Source organism: Takifugu rubripes, chromosome 21, assembly GCF_901000725.2.
Source record: "Takifugu rubripes chromosome 21, fTakRub1.2, whole genome shotgun sequence".
NCBI classification, from domain to species: Eukaryota; Metazoa; Chordata; class Actinopteri; order Tetraodontiformes; family Tetraodontidae; genus Takifugu; species Takifugu rubripes.
The window spans coordinates 14,081,257-14,107,855 of NC_042305.1; the positions used below are offsets into that span (position 1 = coordinate 14,081,257).

The window sequence follows — 26,599 nt, forward strand, 5'->3', positions numbered from 1 at the left end:
GCGAGGGTCGACAAAACTACAAATCCAGCAAAGTTCCTGTAAAAAAAAAAAAGGACACGTTAAACAAAAGAAAACGAAGTCCTGTTTGACCCCAACTGCAGCACGCGCTTAACACGAGCAATTTATTTACAACGGTTGCCACGGTGACGCCGTGCTCGCAAGGCATGATGGTCTGAAATAAAATGCAGACACAAACACCGGAAAGATCCACCAGAATGGACCAATGGCCTTCTCGTATGCTCTAACGGCAGCGAATGGAGACAGGAGTCGGGCAGCAGTTTCTCACCGCCACACACCCACATTACTTTTGTGTCGAGCACTTCGCGGGAGTTGTCGCTGCCAGTGCTGTCCTCTCTTCAAAGATCAATTTACAGCACACGGAAGAGCAAAAGGTAAGATTTAAGAAGTCCTCCCGCTAAATGTGATGCGCAGCTCGGTGTGTTCACGGCAGCGTGTTCGCCTATTTTGAAACTACGTAGTTCTCATTCAGAGGTGAATCGGCCGTTGATTGACCGCCAATTGATCCACAGCTCATTGTTGCTGCGAATAAATATGGCGCTATTTGCCGGTAAAAAAAACAAAACCCAAAACGCTATCATCGTCCAAGATGCTTCTAAGTTGTATCGTTACAATGGCGTGTTTGCACTCGTACCCCCATCTCGTTGTGGATGAATCGTTTTTTCGCCTCAATTTTCTGGTTTGGGTGTCATCTTTCTGTTTCAATAGCAATAACGTTCAATAACGTTTAAATGCGAGGCATCAACCTAAGTATATTGCGTATCCATAGAAACTATGCAGAGCGCACATTGAGCTAGCTTGCAGCTGATAATTTGTTATGCAATAGTCACAGAAAAGGCTAATTCCCATATTGTATGTGGGTTATTATGTAACTATTCGGTGTCCAACAACTCTTTCCTCCACTGGCGTGATGCTCTGCACCCAGGAGCCTGCAGGTAGATAGAAACGCAGGGTTTATTACCAGCTGCGCTGTTTGCTTGTCGACGCCTCGGAGAAGATGTATCCTCAGCTTGTGTCGCTGTTGTTTCCCAGAGCAACCATGTCTGAAAGGAAGGCAGTGATCAAAAATGCCGACATGTCAGAGGACATGCAGCAGGACGCCGTGGAGTGCGCCACGCAGGCTCTGGAGAAGTTCAACATTGAGAAGGATATCGCTGCCTACATCAAAAAGGTAGTTTGACACACATCAAGAAACAGAGATGGGCTACAAGTAATGTAACGGAGCGGGGTCACCGAATGATTTTGTCCCTCACAGGAGTTTGACAAGAAATATAACCCGACCTGGCACTGCATCGTGGGAAGGAACTTCGGCAGCTACGTGACTCACGAGACCAAGCACTTCATTTATTTCTACCTGGGCCAGGTGGCCATCCTGCTCTTCAAATCTGGCTGAAGGGAGGAAGGAAGGAATGTCTTCATGAGCTGACTGTAAACACTATACTGACTGACTCCACAAAGGCACTTATCATTCCTTGGCGAGGGGCCGCTGCCTTTTCTGTTGATTTCTATGTTCCATTTTTGAGGATTACAAAAACTGTGGCCATGTTAAAAAAAAAAATAAACAGTTCTATTTATTTTTGTCATTATTTTAGAAATCTGTTTTTTAAATTAAAGCGTAGCCTATACTCTTACTGTTGCTTGGTGTGGTTTTATTGCAACCCTGCACATGAAGCCAATGATGGCCAGTGCGTAGAACTACTGCCAGGTGTACAGAGATGGAACTAGACTGCAGTCTGACTGATAATTGCAAATAAACCAACTCCACTACTTACATCAACTTAATTTTTCATCTGAAATATGCACAATTTGCCACAAATGAGGTCAGGTCTAAGACTGTCTTTATTAGAACACATTTAGAAAACCAGTTTGTGTGGGTAAACCCCATTAGACAGGCAGAAGGTGGAGCGCAGGTAGCCCTTCATCTGAGGGACTTTCTTGATGAGTGGCAGCAACTGAGCATCCACAGCTTTCTGGTCTTCCTTCCTTTGTTCCGTCAACTGGTACTTCTGCACACCAAGGAAGACAAGACATCAGCTCTGGAGTCTCACGACATGGTGCTAAATGTAGCACGCTGAACAGCAGAATATAGTTTACCTCCTTCTCCGTGTCAAAGATCTCTCCCTCCTGGTGACGAGGTCTCCTTAGCTTCTTCTTTTTGAAGTAGGCATCATTGAGAGTTTTGGGGATCTTCATACCAGCAATGTCAACTTTGGTGTTTGTGGCGATGACAAACTTCTGGTGAGCCCTGCGCAAAGGAACTCTGTTCAAAGCCAGGGGGCCTAAGGTGGAAAACAGAAGGTGGAAAAGTTGCATCAAAAAAAGGCAAAGACAAAATTAATATGGATGCTTGTGATTAGTCATCCTCACCAGTGACAAGCAGGAGACCACTTGACAGCTGCTTCAGGAACACCACACGCTAGGGGAAGAAACCGTTAAATGAATATCAACTCAATATGCACCAGTAGGGTTGAAATCATTTTAACATCCTAATGAGTGCCATCCAGTCAACATCTCTGAACGGCTCTTTAAATGCAGTCGATAGATTTCACTAAGATACATTTCTGGGCTGAAACATTTAGGACAGCTGCTGCTCAAAGTGTGCAGGCGTTCAGATGCTTCTCCAACTCGCCTGTGAACCTTTTGAGTGGGAGGAAGGGACAATGCAGTGCTACTGACAGTTTGTTTATAGTTGTGTGCCCACCGTGCATGTTACAGTCATGCCAAAAGACACACAAATATAGCCTTTAAAATGCATCTCTCCTCACACCTAGACCAACACCGACCAACAGCATTTTAGTGGGTTTTTTAGAGAATAGTTCAATAGAAGTTGCAGTCCACCATAATTACAACTAAATAACCTGAACATCAGGACATTTTCACACATCATTCAAACCATCTTGAACATTTGGTGCAAAAAGGTTCCGAAAACATTCTGTGCCTTTAAAAAACAACCCGGATAACAAATGCACACTATTAGCTGTTAGGAAAACCTCCATTCACACCTGCACAGTGCATTACATGCTAACAGTTCCCTTAAACATGGCAGTAAACAGGGAAACTTACTACGATGCACATGTGTTTTGCTAAAAGGGTGGACTGAGCAGCCCAGGAAGATCACAACAGCAGCTCCGACTGCAACTATGCTGATGGTTTTAGGAGGCTTAATTTGGGGGCACACACAAATCCACAAGATCTTGGCTAAAGAAAAACTAGAAATGCTAGCACCCTTAAACTCTTAAAGCCCACAACTTTCTAAGGACTGTCAGTTTTTGACTGCTGAATGTTACCTTACTGATAAATAGGTTAATACCAGAAAACTGGGTGACACCAAGATGTTGAGAAAACAACTCTAGTTTTAGATGAGCAAATCCCAAATATCACTTATCAGTAACAGATTCAAGCATGTCTTTCAGAATGAGTGGGACTAAAGGATGCATCAATGAAACAATTGTGATAATTAAAAGAGCTGATTTAAAATAGACTCAAGTAACGCTTGCACTGGTCAAGCAAAGCAGGGGCTCATTCCTACCTATAATCGGCACCAATGTAATGACAATACCATCTAAATATTTGAAGAGTTTTGTATTTAATAAGATACTCCTTTGTTTTACTGGTATTTTCTGCACAATCTATCATTTAAAACACTGTGGGACTGGCTAACGTTTGATGCTACAGTAGAAGATGGTGACTCGCTGCCGTCTTAGGTATATTCAGAAGACCAAACCTGTTTAAAATTAGTATTATCACATCAAGCCAGCGCAAAAATTTCCTCATGTTCATGGTTTGTTGTCATGATGCAATTGAGAAGCTAAACCCACACCTTTGAGTTAGTTACACGAGCGAAAGACAGTATTAATGTGTTTTCGGCTGTGCCATTAGCATAGAGCACAATGTTAGCTTTGTAACGCACGTCAGACTGATTTCCAATAACTTGTCATGTGGAAGAGAATAGCTGTGTCCACGCAATCAATTATATTGTGTAATGGGTATAGTCGATTAGTCCCCTGTGATTAACAATTAGAACTTTCAATGCCCATCCCATTGGTGTACACTTGGGTTAGCCCAAAAAGTTCTCACCTTTCCACGGTGGCGACCTGTCAGCAAAATAAGGACGGTCCCAGGGGTGATGGAGGAACGCAGCCTTCTCTTGTGCTGGCTGAAGGGCTTCTTCCCATGGCTCCTCAGTTTACGGGGAACATCCTCTGTGGGGTAGTAGCGGGGCTACAGAAAAAGAATTATTTAAGAACACCGGCAAATGAGGAAATGTAATTTCTATTGAAACGAGGAACAACAATTAAAATGCATGGACTCACCATCTTGCGCAGCTTGACAACACGAGTACCTCCATTCTTGTCACCTCCAACAGTCTTGGTAATTGTTGCCCTGGGCTTCTCCTTGATCTTTTTCTCCACCTTAACAGAAGAAAAGCAATCAAACCTAACTGCATATTTACTATTTTACACCAAAGTGTGACAACCTTTTCCCTCACCTTGGTCTCAGTGGTCTTGGTCTTTCTCTTGTACATGGCCTTGCGGGCATACATAGCCGAACGGGAATACCGGCCAATGCCCCGGGCCAGGACCGGGTTTCGGCTCCTGTGCCTCTTCTTGGCAGATTTTTTATCTCCCTCTGCCATCTAATACGAGAGCATTGTAGATTTTAGGATAAAAGCGAACATAGAACACATACACTGCACTGATGAGCGTTAATTAGCCATGCAAATCGGATTAAGCATCATTGTAAACACCGCATGAAACAAGTATGCTATATTCATTGTAATGTGGTAACACCGCGGCTGCCTCCAACGCTGAGGCATGACAAGCAAGGCTGGCTAACACTTAGCCACATAGCCCAGACGTTACTTAAACCTGGTTAACAATGCGCGTATTTAGGCGAAAAGACGATTAAAAGTTTACAGTATGATTTCGGGTGTGTTTGCGGATCAGTACGATTTAAAAACCACTGACGTAAATGGCACGTTGCTGCAAGTAGCTAACACAACCGGGAGCACTACGGCTAGCCGGTGGCCTACGACGGCTAACAGAAAATACGATACATTATTGAGGAAAGGCGATGGATAAATCGTGGCAATAATGGGGTCTTATGTATTATATAAATACAGATGTTCACATACGGATATATGTAGACAGTACATTCAATCTATAGCAAAGATGAGAGTAGATTTTATTCCTACAGTAACACGAAGGCAAGAGCGTCCTACCTTTGCTATGAAAAAAAGACCGACATCCGGGAACGTGACGTATATAAGGACGCTGTAATGTGACGCAAGGACGTCAAAGCCCAGGTTGCTATGGGAAATGTAGTCTTGCAATGGCTGGGACTCAACATTACGTTTGAGTGAACCACTAAGGTTTCTTAAACTCAAAAGGCTTTTTCTTTCCCTCTTATTGATCAACTCTACCGATCACCTTTGCCACCTAATTTTTCTCCATGAAAAATGTTTTACCAAAATTCAAATTAAATATTTCATTCATATTTATCATTGTGATCATATTAATAACGCCAATTCTAATTAGTTTAAGATATAATAAATTAAATACAAATACACAAACAAATTAATTTGTGAGATTTCCATGAAACTACATGCAAAAGAAAATCCCAAATACAGGGACTGATGGCAATTTTTTTTTTTTGTGGGGGAGAAGCAAAAACGCTGTATGATTTTAAGCATTTAGTTATTTATTGAGTTTTGGATATGAAAATACAAATCAGTTTCTTCTGACATAAAACTGTGTAGATTCTCAATCATCCAGGTCATTGTATCCAAGGTAGTTTTCTCTGTCAACTGGACTGAAGAAGCCTTCTGGATAGAAGGCGAAACGTCTTCAAGAGAAGAAACCCAGTCCAGTTGACAGAGAAAACTACCTTGGATTCTGACAGAAAACCATTCACGGAGTGCTAGAAAAGTGCCTATCAAATGGAACCAATTTAAATTTTGTAACGCCACACCAGCTATATGTCAAGTTAAAACTGAACCACATGTTACTACGTAGTGTTACCAAGACACCGGTAGGCTGTTATGGTATTATATATACCGTGATACCAAAAAAATCCTAAACAGCAATGCTTCGTGATTTGAGATCGATGATGGCGGTCTTTGCTCAAAGGCCTTTCATAACCAGGTGGCAGAAAGACATTCACATTAAACAATTCTTCCTTTCAATGTCTCCTCCATTAGCAGTTTTCAAGGATGATAGCGATGCCTTGGCCGCCACCAATGCAAGCCGAGCCGACAGCGAATTTGCCACCCCGACGTCTGCAAAATAGAAAATAAGATCGCAATTACTCAATGTTACAATAAATAGCATATCAGGTCCGATGCACACATAATGAATAAGGTACCTGAGCTCATGAACCAAGTGGGCGGTGATGCGGGCTCCAGAAGCACCGAGCGGATGCCCAATCGCAATCGCCCCACCGTTCACATTGCTTTTCTCTGGGTTAAGTCCAAGAGCTTTGGCGACAGCCAGATACTGAGGGGCAAAAGCCTCATTCACCTGTGCACAGAAAATAGAGAATGGTTAATTACATCTTATGTGGAAACATAACTACTGCTAAACCACTTCCAGCAAGTAACTTAACAAACCTCAACAAGATCCATGTCACTGAGAGTCAGACCAGCTTTTTTCAGGGTTTCAGTTATTGCTGGCACAGGACCTAAGGCAATGTACAGAAGCTGTCAGAGCAACAGCAGTAATTTTATTTATTCAACATTACACTATGGTGGCACTCACCGATTCCCATAATACTCGGATCACAGCCCGAGACGTGGTAGGCCACAATTCTGGCCAGCGGAGTAAGTTTGTGTTCTTTCACAGCATCTTCACTTGCAATGATCACAGCAGCAGCGCCATCTGAGACGCCCTGGAGACCAAGAATCAGGGGCTGTATTTACTGGAGAGCTATCACGAGTGTAGAAACAACACACACCACAAAGCTATCCCCTCCAAGATAACGACTGAGAGAAATAACTGCATCAGATCAGAGTCCAAAGTTGTAAACTCACCGACGCATTGGCAGCAGTGACCGTGCCTCCCTTCTTGAAGACCGGAGGCAGTTTGGCCGTTTGCTCCAGTGTAGTCTGTGGACGAGGGTGTTCATCCTGAGCCATTGCCACTTTGCCTTTCTTAGCCTTCACCTCTACAGGAGTGATTTCGGCTGTGTAGTGACCAGCCTCATGAGCTGGAATTCAAAGGAAATTACCATTCAAAATAAGCTTGTCTTTTGTCATAACACACGGGGGGACAATCTTACCTGCCTTCCACCTTTGCTGTGTTTGGTATGCATAATTGTCACAGTCTTCTCGTGTGATTTCATATTTTTCTGCCAGGTTCTCTGCTGTAATGCCCATCGGGAGTTTGATATGCAGGTCGGTCAAACCTGCCCACAAGGTGTCCTCTAGCTGTCAGGTGACAATGTAATATATATGGTTACTAGGCTTCATCCTATACCCAGAATAAATCAGTGCATTGTGTTATTTTATAGGTCTGATTTGGGTATTTTATTCTTCTGGTGGGTTGATACGGATAAATCCATTCATGTTTTTTCTTTACTATTCCAATGTCATAAGTACTCATTTGAGTGAGGACAACACAAAGGCAAAGTCCATCCAAAGCAAACCTTGAGATCGACTCCAAACTTAGTACCAAATCTTATGTTTCGGACAGCATATGGGGCCTGGCTCATGCTTTCTGAGCCTCCACACAGGACCACCTCGGACTCTCTAAGGCAAATCTCCTACAAACACACAAATAATGTCTGAATGATTAAATTTCACAGTGTCATACATCATGAAAGAATCTACACACCAGAATTTCTGAATCAATTGCTTTACTATGTAATGGGAGGTGCTTTAAAAATAACGCGTGTAAGATTCAGCTAAATTAATTTTTCAGCTGACTGACAATTGCGATTTTGCCAAATTTTTCCAGTTTCTGATGGAGCACTGACCTGAGCGCCATTGATGATGGACTGGAAACCAGATCCACACAGCCTGTTCACAGTAAGAGCAGGCACTGGAATGGGAATACCGCACCTCAGACCCACATGACGGGCAATGTAGGGTGCATCAGCTGAGCTCTGATGTTATGATGACAGAATAAAATAATGAACCATGGGAAAAACATAGATATTACTCAATGCATATATAATTATTGAATAACAGCATTGTTGAGTGTTAGACAAATGTAAATAATCATTGCTGGTGTTTATTAAATTTGCTGTACCTGCATTACATTTCCCATAATGACACTATTTACAAGTTCTGGTGCAACCCTCCCTGCAGCAAGGGCAGCTTTGGCTGCATGCTCAGCTAAATCTGTTGCACTGTGATCCTTCAAAACACCCCCGTATGTCCCAAATGGAGTTCGCTTGGCTGCTACAATGAATACACCTGCAAAGAAAAACAAGGCTTTTGTACAGCAACAGAGTCAATCCACTACAAACATACCTACACTGGATTCAAAATGTATCAGTAACATTTCAACAGTAACAAGGATTAAATAGATTCTGAAACGAATTTAAAGCAAAGTAGAGGAACAAGAATGCAGTGTGCACTTGTTTACACTTTCTCGAGATAAATTTTCAGGAAATTTAAAAGTTTAAATGCACCAAGGTATTTATCAAAGGGTACAAGATAACTTCAAAAACCATTTGACAAAACTGCAGTTTCCTTTGAAAAGAACAATTATTTTATATTTATTTTCATGTGCAACGAATGCATGTATATCTTTGTATTTTACACTTCGTTTTAAGATGCAAACATTTTCTCAAAAGATTTAGTAAATTTCTTAATTTCTTTATGGAAAAACATCAATCAGTGAAATTAACGAATCGCGTCTTGTCTTGCAGATATTTGCTTTTTTTAGACAAGTGCCTTTGCAGTAGCCTTGATGATTACAGAGCCTAAGAGTTTAAAACGTTTATACTTTCCTGGAGCAACAAACGTTAACTTTACCTCTGAGAAGCGCCATAATTCGGAGAGAACAAACTCGGGGTCAAATTATGATGTGTTCAAGTCCTGGTGACTCGGGAAAGACCTGACCTTACGTCGCTGTTGTGCAGGAAACAATGTGGTCCTTTCGGAAAAACTAAGGTTACCACGAGTGTGCCGGTTTAGAATCACTCTAAGATAAATATTAGAAATCTGAAACAAACTTGAAATATTTTGGCAATCTGTGTATTGGCCTGTGACTGTAGGTTCACATAATTATACGTTGGATATTTAAGTGTCATTCTCTAAAGTGCAAGTTCATGATTTATGACGCGACCTTTACGTCATATTTACGCGCCGCGTCTATCCTATGTCAAGAGATAGAGAGGATTTTTATGCATGTGAGTGCTTCTCTTCTTTTGATAAGGGTTATGCGTTTACTGTGAAACTACACTAGAAATATGGCGTTGTCGCGCTGTCTCTCTTGTTTTTCAACCCGACAAACTGCGTCAAGGTGAGTGATTTTTTTTACTTCAGTAAAAGACCATATGAAGCGATGCGCCAGCTAAATGGAGCTAACATGGCTAAGGTTACAGAGGAATGTAGTCATTTGGGTTCAGTATTATTAATATTGTATTGTTTAGCATCTTCCTGTTCGGAGAACATCACCATGCTGCACGAAGTCTTTGGTTTGCACCTGTGATGACAATTAAGACATCAGCTGCTCTGAGGTACAATGAATGTTGCATATTCTTAAGATATTGCCTTCAATATTATTGTTTTCCGACATGAAACGTTCCTATCTTGTCAACATCACTGTAACACGAATTAAATGTCTCTATTTTTCTTTTCTGACTGGGGGGATGGTTATTTACATTAAGATTTGAGTGGGAGTTGTTAATGAAGAACCTCACATTTAACTTTCTTTCCCATTTTTAGAGCAGAGCCCAAAAAGAAGAAGAAAGTGGATCCTAGAAGGGAGCAAATAGCCAAAGACAGACTGAAAAAAAAGTTGAAGAAGCTGGAGAAGGTTGCCCCAGAGCTTATACCCATAGAAGATTTTCTTACTCCAACTAAATTTTTAGATGAAACAAGGTACAAGGAGTCATCTTAATCTCATTATTTCAAAGTTTTTACCATCCAGATTCTGAAGTGTTCTTCTGTTTTTTGACTTATGATTGCTACTGTAATATAAAGCTTTCCTGGCCAATTAGTGAATCTAAAACTGTTTTCTAGCATTAGCATTATGTGACCCCTTACTCTTGCAATGCAATATTTGCTTAAAGAAATTGTTGCTTCTTCTCTGTTAGGGAGCGCACTGTACCAAAGCTATCATTTGAAGAAAGTGAGCGCCGTGCTCTGCTACTGAAAGACTGGTCTCGCTACAAACAGGTCATTATTCTTTACCTTTTTTTATCACTGACACTTCGCAAATTTCAATTTTGACCCTTACTGGGCTTTATTTAATATAGTTATTTGCATTTTTTTTGCAGGAGCAGCACATGGCTGAGGTGCAGGCTGTTGAAAATGCATTAGAAGCACAGAGGGAGGCACTTGAAGAGTTAAAATTAGAATCTGAGGAGCTGTACCGAGCAGCACTGAAGCCAGACCTTTCTCTGTTTCCTTTTACTCACGAAGGTCCCGTATACACGCCACCAAATCCCAAGTATGAGGCTCCTGATGGAAAATACAATGACATTACAAGGGTTTACACACAGTGATGGACAGTGGCTTGTAGCCTGTGTGTATCTTTGTTCACTATTTCCATGTTTGATATTGCTGAATGGTCAAAAAGCCAAGACCCAAACTGGTGTAGATGTGCAAGACATCCGGTCTTGTTTCACATCAACAGAAATGGACTTTTCTTCCTTCACATTCACATCTGTTAACAAAATCCAGACAAAAATGAAAATGTACTTTTTATTAAAGCTTTGTGAGTTGAAGCCAAGCTTTGAGTGTTGTAGTGTTGTAATACTGCAGGACAACCACACAATAAAAACATCAATTACTTAATTTAAATTCTTAAATTGGTGGCTGATCAGATGATAAATAAACTTTAAATTTAAGATGATCTTTTACCTGATAGGTAATTTTTTTTTTTACCCGATATGTAAAAATCATCAGGAGTGACAATCTACTTATTTTAGAATTTTGCCACTTAAATATCTATACTTAAAGCAGTTTTACACTGTCAGTGCATTTTAAAATTAATATTTTCATTAAATGCTGTCATTGATCTGCACAGGAATAAAACTTAAGTGCCCTTGTTAAAATTGCAGAAAAACAAATTTATTTCTGATATTCTAACATTCACATGAAGTATTACTGTGAAATGATATGCAGCAATAAATTTTAAAAATTGTAAGCCTAGAATTAGATATTGTTTTGCACCAGTGCAAATGTGTATAACTATAAAGACATTACTTTAAAAAGCCAGTATAATTAAGTTTATTACAGTATACAGCATAGGTCATCAGCACACATTACTGAAGAATCTGTTTTAAATAGCACCATAATAATTTCAACTCCTGATAGTACTATATAGTCTCCATTCTGTGGCTTTGAACATTCATGTAAGGAGCTCCTTTTACATTTACCGATAATCATTTTTTTAGTCCATATAAAGGAAAGATTGTTCAGGGATCCTGAGGCTTTTCCTGGGTTAGTGGCACGTGCCAGTCACTGGGGGGGCCTTGCCTCATCGTCCATACTGGTGTGAACTTTCTTTGCTCTTCCACTCGATTTCTCTCACTCATCTGCAGGGCATCCTGCAAAAAGTAATGAAAGCAAAAGATATTTTAGTGTCAGAAAATTGGGATAACAGTATTCAAGATATTACATTGTCTTTTCCACATACGGTCTAATAAGTTATAAAACTAAAAATCAGATATGCAACGAGATGGTATACGTAGTATAAAATAATATTTTTGAGTATGAAAGCAGAGTAGAGTTGCAGTGTCTACCTTGGCCTTCAGTGTTTTGTGTTTTTCCCACTCTTTGCAGTTGTTGTAGTCCTCTTTCCACTGGTGGCAGGATGGAATGGTCCCATAAGCATAATAATGGTGAAAACGATTCCACAAACTTTTGCAGTGTCTGAATTCACTCAAGTAGTCGCCACAGTCCCGGGGTGTCTGAACAACACAAATATCTATCAACACTAAGTCCATCGTAGAGAATATTCTGGGATATCCTACTGCTCAAAATAAGCCACTGCATCATTTAGCCATTTAAATATACCTGATAAGATCCGAGAGTTACATAATATATCGTATAACCGGGCGCCGTTTGGTACCACGTTTTACAACGATATTTTAGGGCAATATTATGACACTATCAACATTAGATTCCAAAAGCAAACAATAAACACTACTGGTGTAAAAGGTTTTCTATCAAAATACCCTTCAGTTTCCTGCTAGGTCAGGTTATCAAAACACTACAGTAGCTCGCTTGTAACCTTGAATTTTCTTTTTTAAATGAACGATTTCTTCTCTATCATATATATCGCAAAACGAGAAGGTTGTTACGAATGTGACCACATTAAGATGATAAAAAAATACATATATTAGTGACAAATTACCCTCCAATTTGTTTCAGTAGTCTGTTCCATAGCTACTTATGCTAACACCGGCGCTACAGCAAGCACACTTCCGGTTTCAGTGCGCTTCATAATAAAAGCTTTCAACGTTTATTTTATTTTGAAAAGACTTAGAAATGACATTTTAGCTTTAATATTATAACTTTAAAGTTGCTTTCTTTTGCCAAAAAACCATTTTCTTTAATTTCCAATAATTTCCAAATTCAGAAAATCTGTTTAGGTTTTAGTTTATCTGATGAAAATGTACATCTTTGCTTGTACATTACAAAATAAACTAATAAATCAAAACATGTCAAGCTTCAAAAAAGACAATTTTATTTGCCTATAAATAGATTTAAGGAATGAAGAAAAATAACCAAAGATTTAAAAAAAAAAATCCAACATACAATTCAAGTCTCATACTTAAAAAAAAAAAAAAAAAAAAAAAAGGTAGCGGTATCACCAATATTCACACTGCTACGTTATTAAAGTGAACTAGAAAAATTACAACTGATCAGAATATGTTTGAAATAAGACTTATTTTAAAGTGGATACATGTTTGCATGGTTGGGGTGTTCATTCACTTTTATGGTGACAGGAAATGTACGCAGATCCATTTCTCTGGGGAACAAAAAAACAATTCCCAAAAGTTTTCAAAAGATGTATTCACAAATCATCTGCAAAATACTTTAAAGGAGACCAAACACATCTGAAGGGAAGATTGACAAAAGCTATAGTCAGCTTCTGCGTATCAGCCAGTCTCTTGAGGTGAAAGGCTTTAAGGCTTCCGGCCTTTCTTGCGTAGTGACTGTCCCTCTCCGGAGAAGGCGATGAACTTATTTACAGCATCGTCCTTAAAGCAGGAGAAATAACATAACCAAGTAAAACAGAACGACACAGAATATTGCTACATTCAAGAGCTACAAACATAACAATTCTTACGTCATCCACAAATTTCTTGGGTTGAGGCTTTGAATTCCGAATGAAAGTGATCCTTCCGATTTTGAAGTCATAGTTGGGAATACCTCTGTGTAATGAAACCACAGAGCTTAAAACACAGAAGTTAAACTGCACGGCAACACTGACGTCCGGTGGCATAAAGGCCAAAGCCTGATTGGAAAACATGCATGTGGGTCGCAAAGGACGTGTCATTAATCCCTTGAATAATAAGACATGAAAACGCTGCAATAATTAAATCATTTATACCAGGTAGCAGTGGATCAATCTACTATGTGCTGAGTTAACAGTAAATAACATAATTTTTGGTTAAAACGTTGCATTCAAATATTTATTTGTAAAACTACTTCGTTTCTGCACTGCTGAAAATCTGCTCACCTTTTGATGTCACTTGGGTCTAGAGGAGCTGGGCTGGGCTCGATTCCCTTTGTTTTACCATCCAAACGATTGCCAGAGCCGGTGAAAGCCTGGGTTAGAGATGTAGTTTTCATCAGTTCACCTGCTCTTGGGGCACAGCGGTAAAGACGGTGAACACCCACTCACCCTGAAGCCTGTGTCCATGTCAGCGTAACTGCTGTGATCTTCTCCTTCCTGTAAAGAGATTCACTGAATCAACTTGCTCACACAGACATTTGTGTGTACAGGTACGGTCCTTACAGTTGGTTCCTCTTGGTGCTGTGGTTGCCGTTCAGGTTCTTTGTAACCCAAAGGAGCGTCGAAATCCACCTGAGAAACACGTGGAGTTTTCAGTGGAGACCAAAGCAGAACATTCCGGTGTTGTCTGTGACCTTACATTCATATCACATTCAATGATGGAGACTGCTTTATCTGGCTTTGTCTCCATGACTCGTAGCTCGTATATCTGAAAGGAACCCACAACTCCCATTAGTATTACTCAGAATAACACTTTCAAAATTAGTCCAATCTGTATGAAGTGTTTCACCTTTTCATTATAGTTGATAGCGATAACATCGCCTGTGGTCAAACAGGCAAAGTTTCTCAAGGCATTCTCCAGTCTTCAATGACAATCCACAGAAAACCATCATGAGCTGCACAATTCGTTGTAAAGCTAGCATGTCTGTGATAATGCTCACACTGCTTTGGGGTTGGTGATGTCCAGGAAGTCGGGGCTCTGGGGCTGGAACTTTGAATAAGTGGCCACCATCAGGTTTACACTTTCCACTTGGACGAGTCCTCCTTCCTCCAGCAGGAGATTCTGCATCATCTAAACACAAAGTAAAAGTGTACTTAAGTAAAAGCTACAGCGGCCACAAATATATAAACAATTCAATCATTCATTACATGATTATTGAAAAGGCTCTGAGTTGTGATTTGAGCCATCATGCTTATTGTTTAAATATATTCAAATTGTACTCACATTTGTATTCACCCAGATACATTTCATCTCACTATTTTTTTAAACTAGACGTTGACATACAAACTGGGCTTGGCAAACCCTGAAGTTAAATTAAATAAAATCAACTTACCCAGTGTGGAAGATAACAGATTCCCTCGTCAGCCACAAACTCCAGAACTCCACAGTGCGTCATTCTGTCTGAATTCTTGTTGGTGAGCTTAAACAGCATCGGATAGGTGATGTTAAGTCTGCCTGTAATGAAAGGAAGGTGAATAATCTGGAAAAGTTTGTCTTTTTTTAATGGGGAGATGTTTAATAGAACCCCACTTACTGAGATGGTCAAGTGCTGAAGGTGGCATGATTACTGAAGGAAGAATAAGAACAACAATCAACAATAAACTAGGAACATAAACACCATTGTGCCAGCTGACAGTTCTTGGAACCAGAAGGAGCCATTCTAATATCATTATTGTAATTAATTTAGGTCTATATATATTATTCCATTGGTTGTTGTGAGTGGCCCTTTAAACAAACACATTTCCCAGTACATAATAAACATAGGGACTATTTCTGGGCCTTTACTTTTTCCCCCTTTCTCCACATCGGAACGATCATTGGGTCCTGCCAGCATTGACACGGAGTAGCATCGGTATTGAGTGGAGAAACGATTCTGGAAAGCCCTCGAAATTGGGTGATCAAACACCTGGAAGGAAAACTGGGGAGCAAATAAAAGCAAAATCAGTCTACGACACATGTGCTGTTTTATGTATGTTCCAAACAATCAACGTGGATTTAAGTTTCAGAATGACGACGCAGCTTTCTGCTGATGTCGCCTTGTTGTTGTTAGCCGTGTCTCGCTAAGCAGCCGGGAGTGTCATCGGCGTTAACACCGCGTGTTTTCATCTTCGAGTTAAGCACTTTTATCGCCATCTCTTACCATATCGGCAGTTTTGGACGTCGTTCGGAGTCTTAAAGAGAAATGTCCGGTCCTGTTTTTCTTTCTCTTCTTCTTCTTTGAGATTCTACGGCAGCAGCAAACTATGACGGTGGGTGAGCGCCGCCCGGTGGCCTGTGATGGTAACTGCAACGACGTACGTATAACCTTATTAATTTAAATAAAATACACACACACACACACACACACACACACACACACACACAGATTTACCTGATCTCATTGCTCTCACAAATTCCAAAATATATCTGTTGATTCATAATTACTTTATGAACTTTATTCCTTCCCCCTCTATTTTCTCTATCTTTGGTTCCTTCTTTCCCTTACATACCTCTTACATTTACCGATTGCATGTTCTATAGTTCAACTTTCCCTACAACTATCAAATTTACCATAACATGTATTGCCTGGTTTAATCCTGGATGTTGTAGTCTCATCCTGGTGACATGTTTCTTTTCTCCAACCAGTGGAGTAAGTCAAGTCAAATCGGGATTATTTGTCAATTTCTTCTTAAGTCCATGATATACAATCGAATCGAAATTACGTTTCTCGCTGTCCCATACGTAGACAATTATCGAGACAGAGCAGGACAGTACAAACATTAAAGTGCACAGACACAGTTGTTTATATTGTTTATGGCTGAGGTGCCCTATTAACCCTATTTTGAGCAGTTTGAAGCCCTTCATCCTCCCAGTTCTTGCCATACTGATAGTGCATACGTCCTTTGGCTTCAGCATTGCTCAGTGGAACCAGTAGGCTTACCTGTTTCCGCTTTAGTGTTTGCTTGGCAAAAAAAAATCTGCCTCCTTATTTCCCTTCACACCCACATGAGCGGGAACAAAAAACAATGTGTGATTACACCCGTGTTCCATCCTAAAGATCTAGATATAAAATAAATATTGGGCTGTTGGGGGATGTGATGAAGGATCCACTTCACAGTCTGCAGGACTGAGCATGTGATACTTGTCATTCCTTTAGGTGTGACTATGTTGCTGATGTTTATGCTACATAACAGACCTCACAAGTGCCCAGTACATATTACATAAAGCTGCTTTACTTACTCCTGCTCCTGTAACACACAGCGGAGTATAATAATAAACTTTATACATTTATTGCAAAATATATCTAAATTATCTCATTTTGAAAAGCAGGGGACTGCACACAGTGCCTTGACGGGTTTCATTTTATTCTTTATATATCCTGGAATATTTTGTTCCTACTCTTACCTGTATTATAACCTTCCAAAACAAGGTGACATGGTACAATTCTTGGCTGTAGTATGTAGCTGGGATGAAGGGGAATTGTTTTCCAAATAGTTTTAAACATATATAAATATGTCTTGTATTAATTAAGCTCATTAAATGTTCTACTAATTATAGTACATGTCCTTAATACTTCTGTGTTACATTGATTGAGACAGAACATCAAAGAAAAAAAAGCTTTACTTTTATTTACAAAGCAACAAAAAACTGCTGTTTTGGAAAGCACAATGGGGCATCCTGTTGTCTTATTTGCTTGGGTAAAAATGTATGACCTCCACTGAGAGAGGCTGTGAGGTTATGTGCATTTGTATGATTAGCAAAATAAGAACGGATCAACGGATTTCAATTAACCTTAGAGAAAATGTTGATATGCCATATATATTATGGTGATCTTACATCTGGAGGCACTTTGACCTTTGATCATCAGAAGATCATAAGCCAAGATAAAAAAAAAAAAAAATTTGCTTCCAAGTTTCTTGTTTTGTTTCATAGTATTGAAAGACACTGAATTTTTTGCTTGTTTTCTATCATTAAGGATCAAGATGGTGCCTTGTATCATTTAAGCTCTTCATTCATTTTTTAACATGGCCACAGTTTTTGTAATCCTCAAAAATGGAACATAGAAATCAACAGAAAAGGCAGCGGCCCCTCGCCAAGGAATGATAAGTGCCTTTGTGGAGTCAGTCAGTATAGTGTTTACAGTCAGCTCATGAAGACATTCCTTCCTTCCTCCCTTCAGCCAGATTTGAAGAGCAGGATGGCCACCTGGCCCAGGTAGAAATAAATGAAGTGCTTGGTCTCGTGAGTCACGTAGCTGCCGAAGTTCCTTCCCACGATGCAGTGCCAGGTCGGGTTATATTTCTTGTCAAACTCCTGTGAGGGACAAAATCATTCGGTGACCCCGCTCCGTTACTTTACTTGTAGCCCATCGCTGTTTCTTGATGTGTGTCAAACTACCTTTTTGATGTAGGCAGCGATATCCTTCTCAATGTTGAACTTCTCCAGAGCCTGCGTGGCGCACTCCACGGCGTCCTGCTGCATGTCCTCTGACATGTCGGCATTTTTGATCACTGCCTTCCTTTCAGACATGGTTGCTCTGGGAAACAACAGCGACACAAGCTGAGGATACATCTTCTCCGAGGCGTCGACAAGCAAACAGCGCAGCTGGTAATAAACCCTGCGTTTCTATCTACCTGCAGGCTCCTGGGTGCAGAGCATCACGCCAGTGGAGGAAAGAGTTGTTGGACACCGAATAGTTACATAATAACCCACATACAATATGGGAATTAGCCTTTTCTGTGACTATTGCATAACAAATTATAAGGCTTTGGTTGACGTCTCACATTTAAACGCTTTATGGTTTTAAATAGAAAGAAGCAGGATGCTCTGTCGAGGGACTTGTAGGCCAAAAGATCAAATCAATTAGTGAAATTAAGCACACATTTCAGTTTGCAGGAATCTCTTGTGATTTGGAATTTCTGTTTCCTACTTCTCGGCTTCTCAATGGAACTACTGAAGATAAATGAGAGACATCTCAAAGGGCCCCTCTCTCCTGTGACCCCAACGTCCTTTCGATAGAAAATCAACATTTGGTGTAATAACTAATTTGTAATCATAGAATTGATGCATCTTGGCATGTTCTTCTCCAGTCTTTAACATTACTGTTGAATGACTTTATGCCATTCCTGGCGTGTTCAAGCCTTCCATTCAAGGTCATCCTTGATGAAAACTTGCTGCCTTCTGCTCTGTCAACATTCCCCAACTCTGCGCATTCGTATTTCCAGGACAATGCTCCACCTTACACACTTCGCTCAATGCATGGACAACATACCACTGACTAGATCAAGATCTGGTCAGTGCCAGCAAATCTCCGGCCCTGAATCCCACTAAAAATTTCTGGAATATGATCAAGAGGACGGTCACGAATTGTCATCACAATTATTTTGCCAGGTCTAACGGGATACACCATTGGTTTTTCTATGATCTTAGCTACAGCTAATTTATACTCTATTATCCTCTATCTCTCCTGAAGGCCACAACAACAGATGTTTGTTACATGCAGATACCCACCGACTCAAATGTCTTTTGTTTTCAAATTCACCTTGTCGTATTTTGGATTCCTTTCAAAACCGATGCTTGATAAGTCATAATAAAATGTAACATAGCTGCTATGAATCAAAAACGTGTCTGAGCTTTGATTATTGGTCCTTTGATCTTGAGGTTTTTCCTTTCCTCCCCAAATGGTGACAACATAAATTGTGTCCTTTATTTTGTGGTACCTCAGATATGTTCACAAGTTAGAGTCCTCCTATCTACCCATCTTTGTCCATGTTCTCACCTCCACTAGTGTTCAGGACCCCCCATATCTTGAGACATGAATTTGCATTTCACTCCGAATACAGGGTATTGTTTTAAGCATCTTACCTTGGGGTTTTTTCTCTTTCTATAGCTGCCAACATTGACGTTGATTAATGGCAGTAGTATAAAGCTCCTGTGGCCTTTGAAAATTCAAATATCAAAGCTCTTTGATCCTACTTTTACATCAGGTCAGTCAACTGTTTACCTCATGTGAATGTTTAGCTCAGTAACATATGTATCACTTGCTAATTGTCTTAATCTATAAATCATCATTGGGACAGAAATGTTATTTTCATGATTCAGATTAGTTAACTTTAGCTAGAACCAGATCAGATGCTGAACCCAAGGCTGTTATCAGACTAAATTGTTCCGATTGACAAAAATAATCAGTAAATCTTCAGTAAAACAACTTTCACTGCAGAGAAACGTTTACTCATATGAAGACTGACAGTTGGCACATTAGTCAAAACTAGTGTAAAGAATCCATCAAAACTTTTCCTAAATTAAAAAAAAACAACTTTCAGAAGCATAAAATTTGACAGTTGTATATTTACATTTTTAGATCTAAAAAAAACCCCAGGCCATATTTTATCACTTTTGATGATGAAAGCAGTTCTCAGGCCAGGGTGTTAAAGGCATGTCTGCCTTCCAGATGAAAACTACACTGGAGGCCAATGTTCAGCTACTTGTTGATGCAGGGCCTCAGGTAACCACTGGCAGTAAGCAGACAGTAAATCTGGGAAAACAGACAAATACAGAGTGGAATTCAATGAATAAAACTAAACCAAATTAGGTCATATCAAGGAAATGATATCCTTACATTTCTCATCAGTTTTCCAGACAGAGAGAAGAGCAGCTCTGCTGTCAACTCCCTTTGACACCAGTGCTCCCAGCAAGGCTTCTGTCCTGGGCTGCAGCCTAAAGTAACAGTGGCACAAAAGTCCGTCAAAAACCAACTTGTTGACAGGGATGTGACCAGCCGTGTGCGAGCGTCAGTACAAACATACTTAGCCCAGGTTTTCAGCATGATAGACGGGCTTGACAGAAGGTGGTGAACATGCTTCTTTAGTTTCGGACAAACCTGCAAAGTAACACCAAAAATTAATGAGCAAAACTTTTATACAATTAACATACACATAAAAAAATATCCAGACAGAGTAGGAAGACAACTCGCCCATCTCCAAAGTCTCAAATTTTTAGACAAATTACGTAAGACAGTTTACAATGATTAAATAGGCAGACTCTCCTACCTGTCCCTCAAGAAGAAACCTGGAAAACAGTTTGTAACGTTCCAGGCCTTCCGGATATTCCATCTCCACAGCAGGCAGCGGCCAACCCACACGGACTGCAGGACAGAAACAAGCATTACAGAGGCGTCGACAGAGACACGAGTCAGAACACACAGCAATCGAATTACAGAAGGTGCTTGAGCGGTGACATCTGATGGTGCCGCTGGATGAACACAACCATGGTGATGGTGACTCCAGGGTGGGGCCCAGATGACAGTACTGAGGAAGGAGCTTGGGGATCCACTCAGCTTCTACTGCTGACACGCCTGAGGATCAACAGAAAGGACATTTAGCAAGTGAACCCTAACCTTGGTGTCCTGAAAATCTAGCGTTTTGTGTCTGGGTGTGTGAGATCTACATAAATAACCTTTAATCTGGCAGAGAAGTGACAGATTAGGACTGAGAAACAGCAAAGAGCCTTTACCTTTCATGTACATCTTGCTGGTCTCCATGATCTCCTGGTAGACAACAAAGTCTGGCAGCGTTTTGAAGAGCGCAGAAGTCGGATGAATGAACACTGGCTCGTCTATAAGAGGCGTCTATTAAGCAAAACAGAAATAAATTGAGGCTCTTGATGCTTCCAAATTCCAAACAGAGTCCTTGAACAACATACCTTGTAGCCATTCTTCCATTTAGGGTCGAGTAAATCTTCTGCCTGCACCCGTCTTGCAAGGTGGTCACCCAGTCCAGCCAGGACGATCTGCCGCAAACACACGACCTGGTGCTCTGTTGGTGGAGGCATCTTAGGATTCACGAATGTGCCCACTTCTGGACTTACTGCATTCACTGAAACGAGAGATGTCCTGCTTCAGATCCATGGCAACCTTGAGCACGGTTAGGTGGGTATGCATGTAGACATTTAACCTGCGTTAGTAAGTTGCCCTCTGAGCCTCCTGATCTCCACCATAGCTTTATACCTCAGGCCATTGTCTGCACAAAACTTAGGAGAACAACCTGCAAACTCACAAGCACCGACAGCACCTGTATATGCAAATATAGCACAATGAAAATAAATCAACTTATAATGCACACACATCTCAGTCTGGAGCTCAATTTGGCCCAACAGTGGAGTAAACTTACCCAGCATGACCATTAAGTCCCCCAGGAGAAGTGACTCTCCCTGTCCAGCCCACAATCTCCTCATTTGTGTCAGCCGAGCTCGACGCTCGGTGAGTGTGGAGCTCTCGTCGTTACTTCCTGCAGGCCTGAGGAGGAATAGCAATGTTACTCAAATATACAAAATAATACAACAATGAATGTTAAATCTGAGGGTAAAACGTGGCATGAAACGTGTGTTTACCTGTCGAGCTCTTCAAAGAGTTCTCTGACTGTCATGGCGGCTACCACAGCAATCACGTAGGGCAGGCAGTCTTGCTGCTTACCGAGAGCTAGCATCTTAGCATAGCGTGGTGCCACAGGGAATGAAGCCATGGCTCTGCCCAAGGGGGTGATGGGGCAGCTCAGCCTTGCTTGCTCCAGCTCTTTAACTCTTTAGAGGAAACCAAACATCTTAAAATATCTTTTAGCATAAATAGCTTTAAGCATAAAGTACAGATAGCATTAAGTAGGATTTATTAAAAGAAAAACAGAAACACAAAGAATTCCTTGTTCTCATTGTATGATTACACAAGGCCACACATATGGCCAGCTATCTTTCATCGTTCTGGTTCATACGAAATAAAATATTTTAACAAGCAATTAAGTCAGAAGAAAATGTGGCTTAAAAGTGCCAAAAAATGAAAATGTTAAATGAAACGTCCTTAAAACAACCAGTCAATCACACTGGCGTTACCTTCCAGTGTGTGGAGGCTCCTTCAGAGCCCCCAGTGAGATCAGCAGCTGCTCTGCTGCAACAAGAGTCTCGGCAGAGGGAGCTGTGGGGAAGGGGAAATTGACCACCTGCAGGAACAGAAAATTAAAGATCATCTTGAGATTCATACAATGGAAATGCCCAGTTATGGACTATGAGGTGTTGATTTGTTTGACCTTATCGATGTTTAAGTCCTTCATCTGTAAAACCAGGTCGTCCACGGGCCTGCGAGTGATCTCTGCCTCTGAGAACAGACTGAAGTCTGCAAACACGGCAGACGAGAAGAGCCTGCAGATACACACAGGGAGTGAATATGATGCAACCAAGCTAATCATTATACTGTTAAGACTGACAGTGCTCACCTGTAGCAGTGGCCGGGCTCCGTTCGGCCAGCTCGACCCGCTCTCTGATTGGCTGAGGCCTGAGAAATCCATGTGACCTTGAAGGAGGACACTCCGGTCACTTTGTCGTAAAAACGTTTCTTCACTCTCCCGCAGTCGACCACATACTTGATTCCAGGGATGGTCAGAGACGTCTCGGCTACGTTTGTGGCAACAATGCACAGACGAGTCCCAGGCGGAGGCGGCCGAAACACCTGTGGTCAGAGAGGCACACGGATAATGATGCCAGAGGTCAAACTGCTACGCTGATTTAAGCATCCCCTTTCAGGAGGGTAAATCTCACCATAGCCTGCTTTTCTGGAGCCAACAGTGAGTACAGGGGGAGAACGTAGAGGGGGATCGATGGGTCGACCTTCTCCTCTAGAGACAAAACACAGAGGAACTAGTACCACTCATGTGAACCACGTCCCACATATATTCCTGTGGAGAAACTCACCTGCTCCGGTGGGATCATCACCAAGGTCCAGATCAGAGCCTTCATCCTCGTCTCCAATTCCGGCTTCTCTGTCCTCGTCGCCTTCATCCACTGGGAGGGCAGAGTAGTTATCCAGGTCAATTCTGGGCAGAGACTGGTAGCAGAGACAGCAATCTTTTACAGAATTATCTGTGAAGGTCCCTGGTGCCATTAACCCAGATACAGTTCAAAAAGAACTGCAGACACACTTACAATAGTCTTCTTCTGCTTGGACTTCTTAAATTTCCTCATTGCCTCAGTGGAATCAAATTCCTCTGATTCTCCTATTCAGAAAACAAGTAAACAAAAGCACATTTAAACATACAGTATATAAGCATATAGAGGGATCAAAACAGACGCACCAGTGTTTGCATTGCCCTTCCTGAAGGGGAAAGCTTTTCGTAGCCTTCTGCACAGACTGTGAACCTCTGCCTGACCAGTGAGAAACACCAAGATTCCACCTGAACAACAGAGAATAAATTCACCATATTAATGTTCCGCAATGTTTTAATGTTCCGCATCCTTTAAAATGAATTAAACCTAATTTTCGTACATTATTGATTTGTGTTTTAAAAAAATGGGGAGAATTTAAAAAGGTCTTGATAGACTTTAGTTCTCTCTTTAATATTCAAACAGGTAAAATCTGAGAGGTGGCTCAAGTGAACCTGAAGGCAGCATGCGATGGATTTTGCAGGTTTTGTGGAAAACTTCTCCCGTGTAATCTTCCAGCGGGGTCCGCTTGTTGAAATGTATAGAGACTGGAAACTGCCTGGCATCCACCTTTATGACGGGCGGAGGTGTGGTGAAGAGCTTTGGGTTTTCGGTGAAGTCCTCCACACGCAGAGTGGCCGACATAATCAGCAGCTTCATTGGCAGGCCTTTCTGCACAGACACAATGAGAATCCTCACGAAAAAAGCACAACACGATGAAGGAATTAAACAAAACACGGAGATAAGCCATCTCTTACTTTGTTTCTTAGTGGGACGATGCGAGACAACAGTCCAACAAGGATGTCTGTGTAGACGCTCCTTTCGTGAGCCTCGTCTATGATGATGACGCTGTATCTTTTAAGCAGAAAATCCTTTATAATAAACAGATGGAGAAAAACAACTGTAGCATCATTGTGAATAAAGGTGCAACCCTTCCCACACAGAAGCAAAAGACATTTGAAATGAATGAGAAAAGAGAGTAAGAGCACCTTCTGAATCTCCTTTAGTAGAACACCATCGGTCATGAACTTGATCTTTGTATCATCTGTGACGTTCCCTTCGTATCGAATCTGGTACGACACCACCCTAAACAGCATTTTTTTCCATTTACAAAATGTATCTCCTTCAAGTTGGTGTGAATGTGCCTTAAAACTGCATTCTGTATATTTTATCACATATTTTGAATACTTGCAGAGTAGTTTCTTACCGCGTTGGCAGGTTCATCTCTTTGGCCACTCTGTGGGACATGCTGACAGCAGCCACCCTCCTCGGCTCTGTGATACCTATGATACCACTGTTGCTGTGGGAGAAATAGTGATGAAGATGACAGTGGCCACGTATCACAACCTTCCATTTATCTTCAGGTCATTATGGCAGGTAACAAATGAGGATAACCTACGTAGCATAGCCAGCTTCATACAGAAACTGGGGCACTTGCGTGGTCTTTCCGCTTCCTGTCTCTCCACATATGACAACACAAGGATTTTCCCGGACCGCCTCCATGATGACCTGCTCCTCTGATAGCACGGGCAGTTTGAGTCGAGCTTCCTACGGAGTTGGAGAATTTGTGATATGAACTGTTAAAATGGTCAGATACATACAGTACAATGACCATGCACAAGCACACACACCTGTATTTGTGGTGATCTGTCAACAGGAACAAAGATAGCTGGCTGAGATGGCTTCTTGCTCTGGGTTCTTTCTTCACCCAAAGTCTTTTTCTCATTCTCTCCTTCTTTCTCTGTATTGTGCTCTTCTTCCTTCACCGTCTGCTTATTTTCCAGAGTTGATGTGGTTGCGTCTGTACATTCGTTCTTCTCTGTTACCTCACTTTCATCCTCCGAAGACGTGTCCGGATCATCGCTTTCTTCTTCTTCCAAGTGTTCTTCTTCCTCATCATCTTCCTCTTTCCACTTCCTTTTTCGGTGAGCTCCACTGATGCTGCTGATCTTGGTGCCTAAGTCTCCATCTTTAACTTCATTTAATATTCTGGAGACAACCCAAAATAAACCTGTGACTCATTTTCTTTCCATTTATAAAGATAAGTTGACTACAATGTGTTTGACTGTTGCATTTACTGTTTAGTGTGGAAGAGTTTCTCCCCAGTTCCCAGCTTGGAGGTGGTGTAAAGCAGCTTCCGTTCTGACTCTGGAAGCTGCACTTCAGCCAGTTTGGAGAGGATGTCTGCTCTCTGGGAGTGATAAATAGAGGCACACACTAGTAGGTACACTGTTATCAACCAAACCAATTTGTCTGTTATTACCAGTGAGCTCTCATTCACCTGGGCTTTCTTTTCTTTGCGCTCCAACACTTTCTGCAGCTCCTTTTTTTGCTTCTTGGTTAAAGGCTTCTTCTTAGATGCGCGAGTTAATGAGGCTGTCTTCTTTTTGGATTTGTTTGCTGGCAGGACTAAAGCGTTACTTTCGTCTACACCTTTAAGTTTGCTGCCATCTGAAGAGCAGTTAAGTTTAGAAAGAGTTAGAAACCAAGCAAATAACACAATTGGTAATCAAATAAATCGTACAGAGATATAATATACGATTGACTACCTTGCAATTCAACCACAACGTCTGTCTTGTTGTCATCAGCTGATTTCGGGGGCTCATTTTGCTGTCTTCCCTTCCAGTTGTGTTTCCTTCTTAGTTTTCCCATCATTAACCGAGGTCAAAAGTTTGTAGTAACAAAATGTGCAATCAAAGCAAGTCAAACAGTTAACTTGTAATGTCAGATACCATGGAAGATTGCGGTAATAACACAGGAGGACGGCATCCAATTCGCTATAAACGTCATTTGTACAGTTGAATGAATATTTAAATATCGTACAAATGGATCTATTCTAATGGGTTAAAAGAAACTGTAGAAATATCCGCTCTGCATTAAATTTCCAAGCAACCCTCACGTGTAAACACGAATAACGGTCCGTCAAGTAATGTGTCCGTCTTGGAAATGCTGTCTTGTTTAAAGGTTCCGTGTTGGAATATGTTGCGTTGTAGATATTACA

General features: G+C 41.1%; 8 protein-coding genes across 10 annotated transcripts; 2 read left to right on the forward strand and 6 right to left on the reverse strand.

Annotated features, from left to right (window-relative positions):
- The first annotated feature begins 235 nt into the window (after positions 1 to 235).
- dynll1 (dynein, light chain, LC8-type 1) lies at positions 236 to 1,649 on the forward strand. Its single transcript, XM_003974927.3, has 3 exons — positions 236 to 392; positions 1,051 to 1,189; positions 1,274 to 1,649. The coding sequence occupies exons 2-3, from the start codon at positions 1,058 to 1,060 to the stop codon at positions 1,409 to 1,411; spliced, it is 270 nt and encodes an 89-aa protein (XP_003974976.1). The 5' UTR covers positions 236 to 392; positions 1,051 to 1,057; the 3' UTR covers positions 1,412 to 1,649.
- Positions 1,650 to 1,839: 190 nt separating this feature from the next.
- rpl6 (ribosomal protein L6) lies at positions 1,840 to 5,337 on the reverse strand. The gene is made up of 7 exons (XM_011615795.2): positions 5,240 to 5,337; positions 4,508 to 4,654; positions 4,332 to 4,430; positions 4,096 to 4,239; positions 2,386 to 2,434; positions 2,113 to 2,297; positions 1,840 to 2,024 (listed from the first exon to the last, which is right to left on the reverse strand). The coding sequence occupies exons 2-7, from the start codon at positions 4,652 to 4,654 to the stop codon at positions 1,872 to 1,874; spliced, it is 777 nt and encodes a 258-aa protein (XP_011614097.1). The 5' UTR covers positions 5,240 to 5,337; the 3' UTR covers positions 1,840 to 1,871.
- A 360-nt stretch (positions 5,338 to 5,697) lies between these two features.
- On the reverse strand, positions 5,698 to 9,150 carry acaa2 (acetyl-CoA acyltransferase 2). Its single transcript, XM_003975006.3, has 10 exons — positions 8,996 to 9,150; positions 8,265 to 8,431; positions 7,990 to 8,118; positions 7,660 to 7,776; positions 7,294 to 7,441; positions 7,046 to 7,221; positions 6,774 to 6,903; positions 6,626 to 6,696; positions 6,382 to 6,536; positions 5,698 to 6,295 (listed from the first exon to the last, which is right to left on the reverse strand). The coding sequence occupies exons 1-10, from the start codon at positions 9,009 to 9,011 to the stop codon at positions 6,214 to 6,216; spliced, it is 1,191 nt and encodes a 396-aa protein (XP_003975055.1). The 5' UTR covers positions 9,012 to 9,150; the 3' UTR covers positions 5,698 to 6,213.
- A 153-nt stretch (positions 9,151 to 9,303) lies between these two features.
- mrpl40 (mitochondrial ribosomal protein L40) lies at positions 9,304 to 10,919 on the forward strand. The gene is made up of 5 exons (XM_003975007.3): positions 9,304 to 9,485; positions 9,616 to 9,702; positions 9,911 to 10,066; positions 10,282 to 10,363; positions 10,465 to 10,919. The coding sequence occupies exons 1-5, from the start codon at positions 9,433 to 9,435 to the stop codon at positions 10,690 to 10,692; spliced, it is 606 nt and encodes a 201-aa protein (XP_003975056.1). The 5' UTR covers positions 9,304 to 9,432; the 3' UTR covers positions 10,693 to 10,919.
- A 319-nt stretch (positions 10,920 to 11,238) lies between these two features.
- Positions 11,239 to 12,676, reverse strand: c21h22orf39 (chromosome 21 C22orf39 homolog). Its single transcript, XM_003975008.3, has 3 exons — positions 12,549 to 12,676; positions 11,935 to 12,102; positions 11,239 to 11,739 (listed from the first exon to the last, which is right to left on the reverse strand). The coding sequence occupies exons 1-3, from the start codon at positions 12,576 to 12,578 to the stop codon at positions 11,608 to 11,610; spliced, it is 330 nt and encodes a 109-aa protein (XP_003975057.2). The 5' UTR covers positions 12,579 to 12,676; the 3' UTR covers positions 11,239 to 11,607.
- A 524-nt stretch (positions 12,677 to 13,200) lies between these two features.
- On the reverse strand, positions 13,201 to 17,139 carry ufd1l (ubiquitin recognition factor in ER associated degradation 1). Its single transcript, XM_003974929.3, has 13 exons — positions 17,041 to 17,139; positions 15,797 to 15,940; positions 15,442 to 15,574; positions 15,191 to 15,223; positions 14,990 to 15,111; positions 14,597 to 14,727; positions 14,446 to 14,518; positions 14,296 to 14,364; positions 14,160 to 14,228; positions 14,046 to 14,093; positions 13,881 to 13,969; positions 13,488 to 13,572; positions 13,201 to 13,398 (listed from the first exon to the last, which is right to left on the reverse strand). The coding sequence occupies exons 2-13, from the start codon at positions 15,797 to 15,799 to the stop codon at positions 13,324 to 13,326; spliced, it is 930 nt and encodes a 309-aa protein (XP_003974978.1). The 5' UTR covers positions 15,800 to 15,940; positions 17,041 to 17,139; the 3' UTR covers positions 13,201 to 13,323.
- Positions 17,140 to 17,651: 512 nt separating this feature from the next.
- On the reverse strand, positions 17,652 to 19,550 carry LOC101063755 (dynein light chain LC6, flagellar outer arm). 2 transcript variants are annotated; one of them, XM_029830144.1, is made up of 3 exons: positions 19,501 to 19,550; positions 18,034 to 18,172; positions 17,652 to 17,949 (listed from the first exon to the last, which is right to left on the reverse strand). In XM_029830144.1, the coding sequence occupies exons 1-3, from the start codon at positions 19,533 to 19,535 to the stop codon at positions 17,812 to 17,814; spliced, it is 312 nt and encodes a 103-aa protein (XP_029686004.1). In that variant the 5' UTR covers positions 19,536 to 19,550; the 3' UTR covers positions 17,652 to 17,811. The 2 variants fall into 2 exon arrangements, with proteins under 2 accessions (XP_029686004.1, XP_029686003.1); XM_029830143.1 differs by lacking the exon at positions 19,501 to 19,550 and adding an exon at positions 19,178 to 19,227.
- A 294-nt stretch (positions 19,551 to 19,844) lies between these two features.
- On the reverse strand, positions 19,845 to 26,527 carry dhx37 (DEAH (Asp-Glu-Ala-His) box polypeptide 37). Of its 2 annotated transcripts, XM_029830140.1 has the most exons (26): positions 26,148 to 26,527; positions 25,880 to 26,049; positions 25,677 to 25,789; positions 25,230 to 25,587; positions 24,998 to 25,146; positions 24,806 to 24,898; positions 24,588 to 24,684; positions 24,357 to 24,470; positions 24,054 to 24,270; positions 23,751 to 23,849; positions 23,602 to 23,672; positions 23,371 to 23,503; positions 23,218 to 23,294; positions 22,896 to 23,128; positions 22,710 to 22,821; positions 22,516 to 22,622; positions 22,024 to 22,212; positions 21,804 to 21,928; positions 21,588 to 21,704; positions 21,337 to 21,509; positions 21,148 to 21,262; positions 20,852 to 20,989; positions 20,685 to 20,779; positions 20,442 to 20,515; positions 20,255 to 20,352; positions 19,845 to 20,170 (listed from the first exon to the last, which is right to left on the reverse strand). In XM_029830140.1, exons 1-26 carry the CDS (start codon positions 26,251 to 26,253, stop codon positions 20,094 to 20,096), a joined length of 3,450 nt encoding a protein of 1,149 aa, XP_029686000.1. In that variant the 5' UTR covers positions 26,254 to 26,527; the 3' UTR covers positions 19,845 to 20,093. The 2 variants fall into 2 exon arrangements, with proteins under 2 accessions (XP_029686000.1, XP_029685999.1); XM_029830139.1 differs by having other exon boundaries at positions 20,685 to 20,989.
- Positions 26,528 to 26,599: the final 72 nt, after the last annotated feature.

Bases quoted from the DNA above. Each gene is read 5' to 3' on its own strand.
- dynll1 (XM_003974927.3), top strand. From the start codon at position 1,058: ATGTCTGAAAGGAAGGCAGTGATCAAAAATGCCGACATGTCAGAGGAC. The intron at 1,190-1,273 runs GTAGTTTGACAC...TGTCCCTCACAG, and splicing joins TCGCTGCCTACATCAAAAAG to GAGTTTGACAAGAAATATAA.
- rpl6 (XM_011615795.2), bottom strand. From the start codon at position 4,654: ATGGCAGAGGGAGATAAAAAATCTGCCAAGAAGAGGCACAGGAGCCGA. The intron at 4,240-4,331 runs GTGAGTCCATGC...CTTTTTCTGTAG, and splicing joins TTGTCAAGCTGCGCAAGATG to CCCCGCTACTACCCCACAGA. The intron at 2,298-2,385 runs GTGAGGATGACT...TTTCCACCTTAG, and splicing joins TGGTCTCCTGCTTGTCACTG to GCCCCCTGGCTTTGAACAGA.
- acaa2 (XM_003975006.3), bottom strand. The intron at 6,904-7,045 runs GTGAGTTTACAA...CTTGGTCTCCAG, and splicing joins TCACTGCTGCCAATGCGTCG to GGCGTCTCAGATGGCGCTGC. The intron at 6,697-6,773 runs GTGAGTGCCACC...ACATTGCCTTAG, and splicing joins TCCGAGTATTATGGGAATCG to GTCCTGTGCCAGCAATAACT.
- mrpl40 (XM_003975007.3), top strand. From the start codon at position 9,433: ATGGCGTTGTCGCGCTGTCTCTCTTGTTTTTCAACCCGACAAACTGCG. The intron at 9,703-9,910 runs GTACAATGAATG...TCCCATTTTTAG, and splicing joins AAGACATCAGCTGCTCTGAG to AGCAGAGCCCAAAAAGAAGA. The intron at 10,364-10,464 runs GTCATTATTCTT...TTTTTTTTGCAG, and splicing joins ACTGGTCTCGCTACAAACAG to GAGCAGCACATGGCTGAGGT.
- c21h22orf39 (XM_003975008.3), bottom strand. From the start codon at position 12,578: ATGGAACAGACTACTGAAACAAATTGGAGG. The intron at 12,103-12,548 runs GTAATTTGTCAC...TGTGTTGTTCAG, and splicing joins CTACTGAAACAAATTGGAGG to ACACCCCGGGACTGTGGCGA. The intron at 11,740-11,934 runs GTAGACACTGCA...TACTTTTTGCAG, and splicing joins ACAAAACACTGAAGGCCAAG to GATGCCCTGCAGATGAGTGA.
- ufd1l (XM_003974929.3), bottom strand. The intron at 15,224-15,441 runs GTAAAGGCCCAG...TTCTTCCTTCAG, and splicing joins TGTGGAGAAAGGGGGAAAAA to TAATCATGCCACCTTCAGCA. The intron at 14,094-14,159 runs GTAAGGACCGTA...ATCTCTTTACAG, and splicing joins AGCACCAAGAGGAACCAACT to GAAGGAGAAGATCACAGCAG.
- LOC101063755 (XM_029830143.1), bottom strand. From the start codon at position 19,224: ATGACTTATCAAGCATCGGTTTTGAAAGGAATCCAAAATACGACAAG. The intron at 18,173-19,177 runs GTGAATTTGAAA...GTTGTTTCCCAG, and splicing joins GGAATCCAAAATACGACAAG to AGCAACCATGTCTGAAAGGA. The intron at 17,950-18,033 runs GTAGTTTGACAC...TGTCCCTCACAG, and splicing joins TCGCTGCCTACATCAAAAAG to GAGTTTGACAAGAAATATAA.
- dhx37 (XM_029830139.1), bottom strand. From the start codon at position 26,253: ATGATGGGAAAACTAAGAAGGAAACACAACTGGAAGGGAAGACAGCAA. The intron at 23,295-23,370 runs GTGAGTTTCTCC...TTTTGTCTCTAG, and splicing joins TGATGATCCCACCGGAGCAG to AGGAGAAGGTCGACCCATCG. The intron at 21,929-22,023 runs GTAAACACACGT...ATTCCTCCTCAG, and splicing joins CTCTTTGAAGAGCTCGACAG to GCCTGCAGGAAGTAACGACG.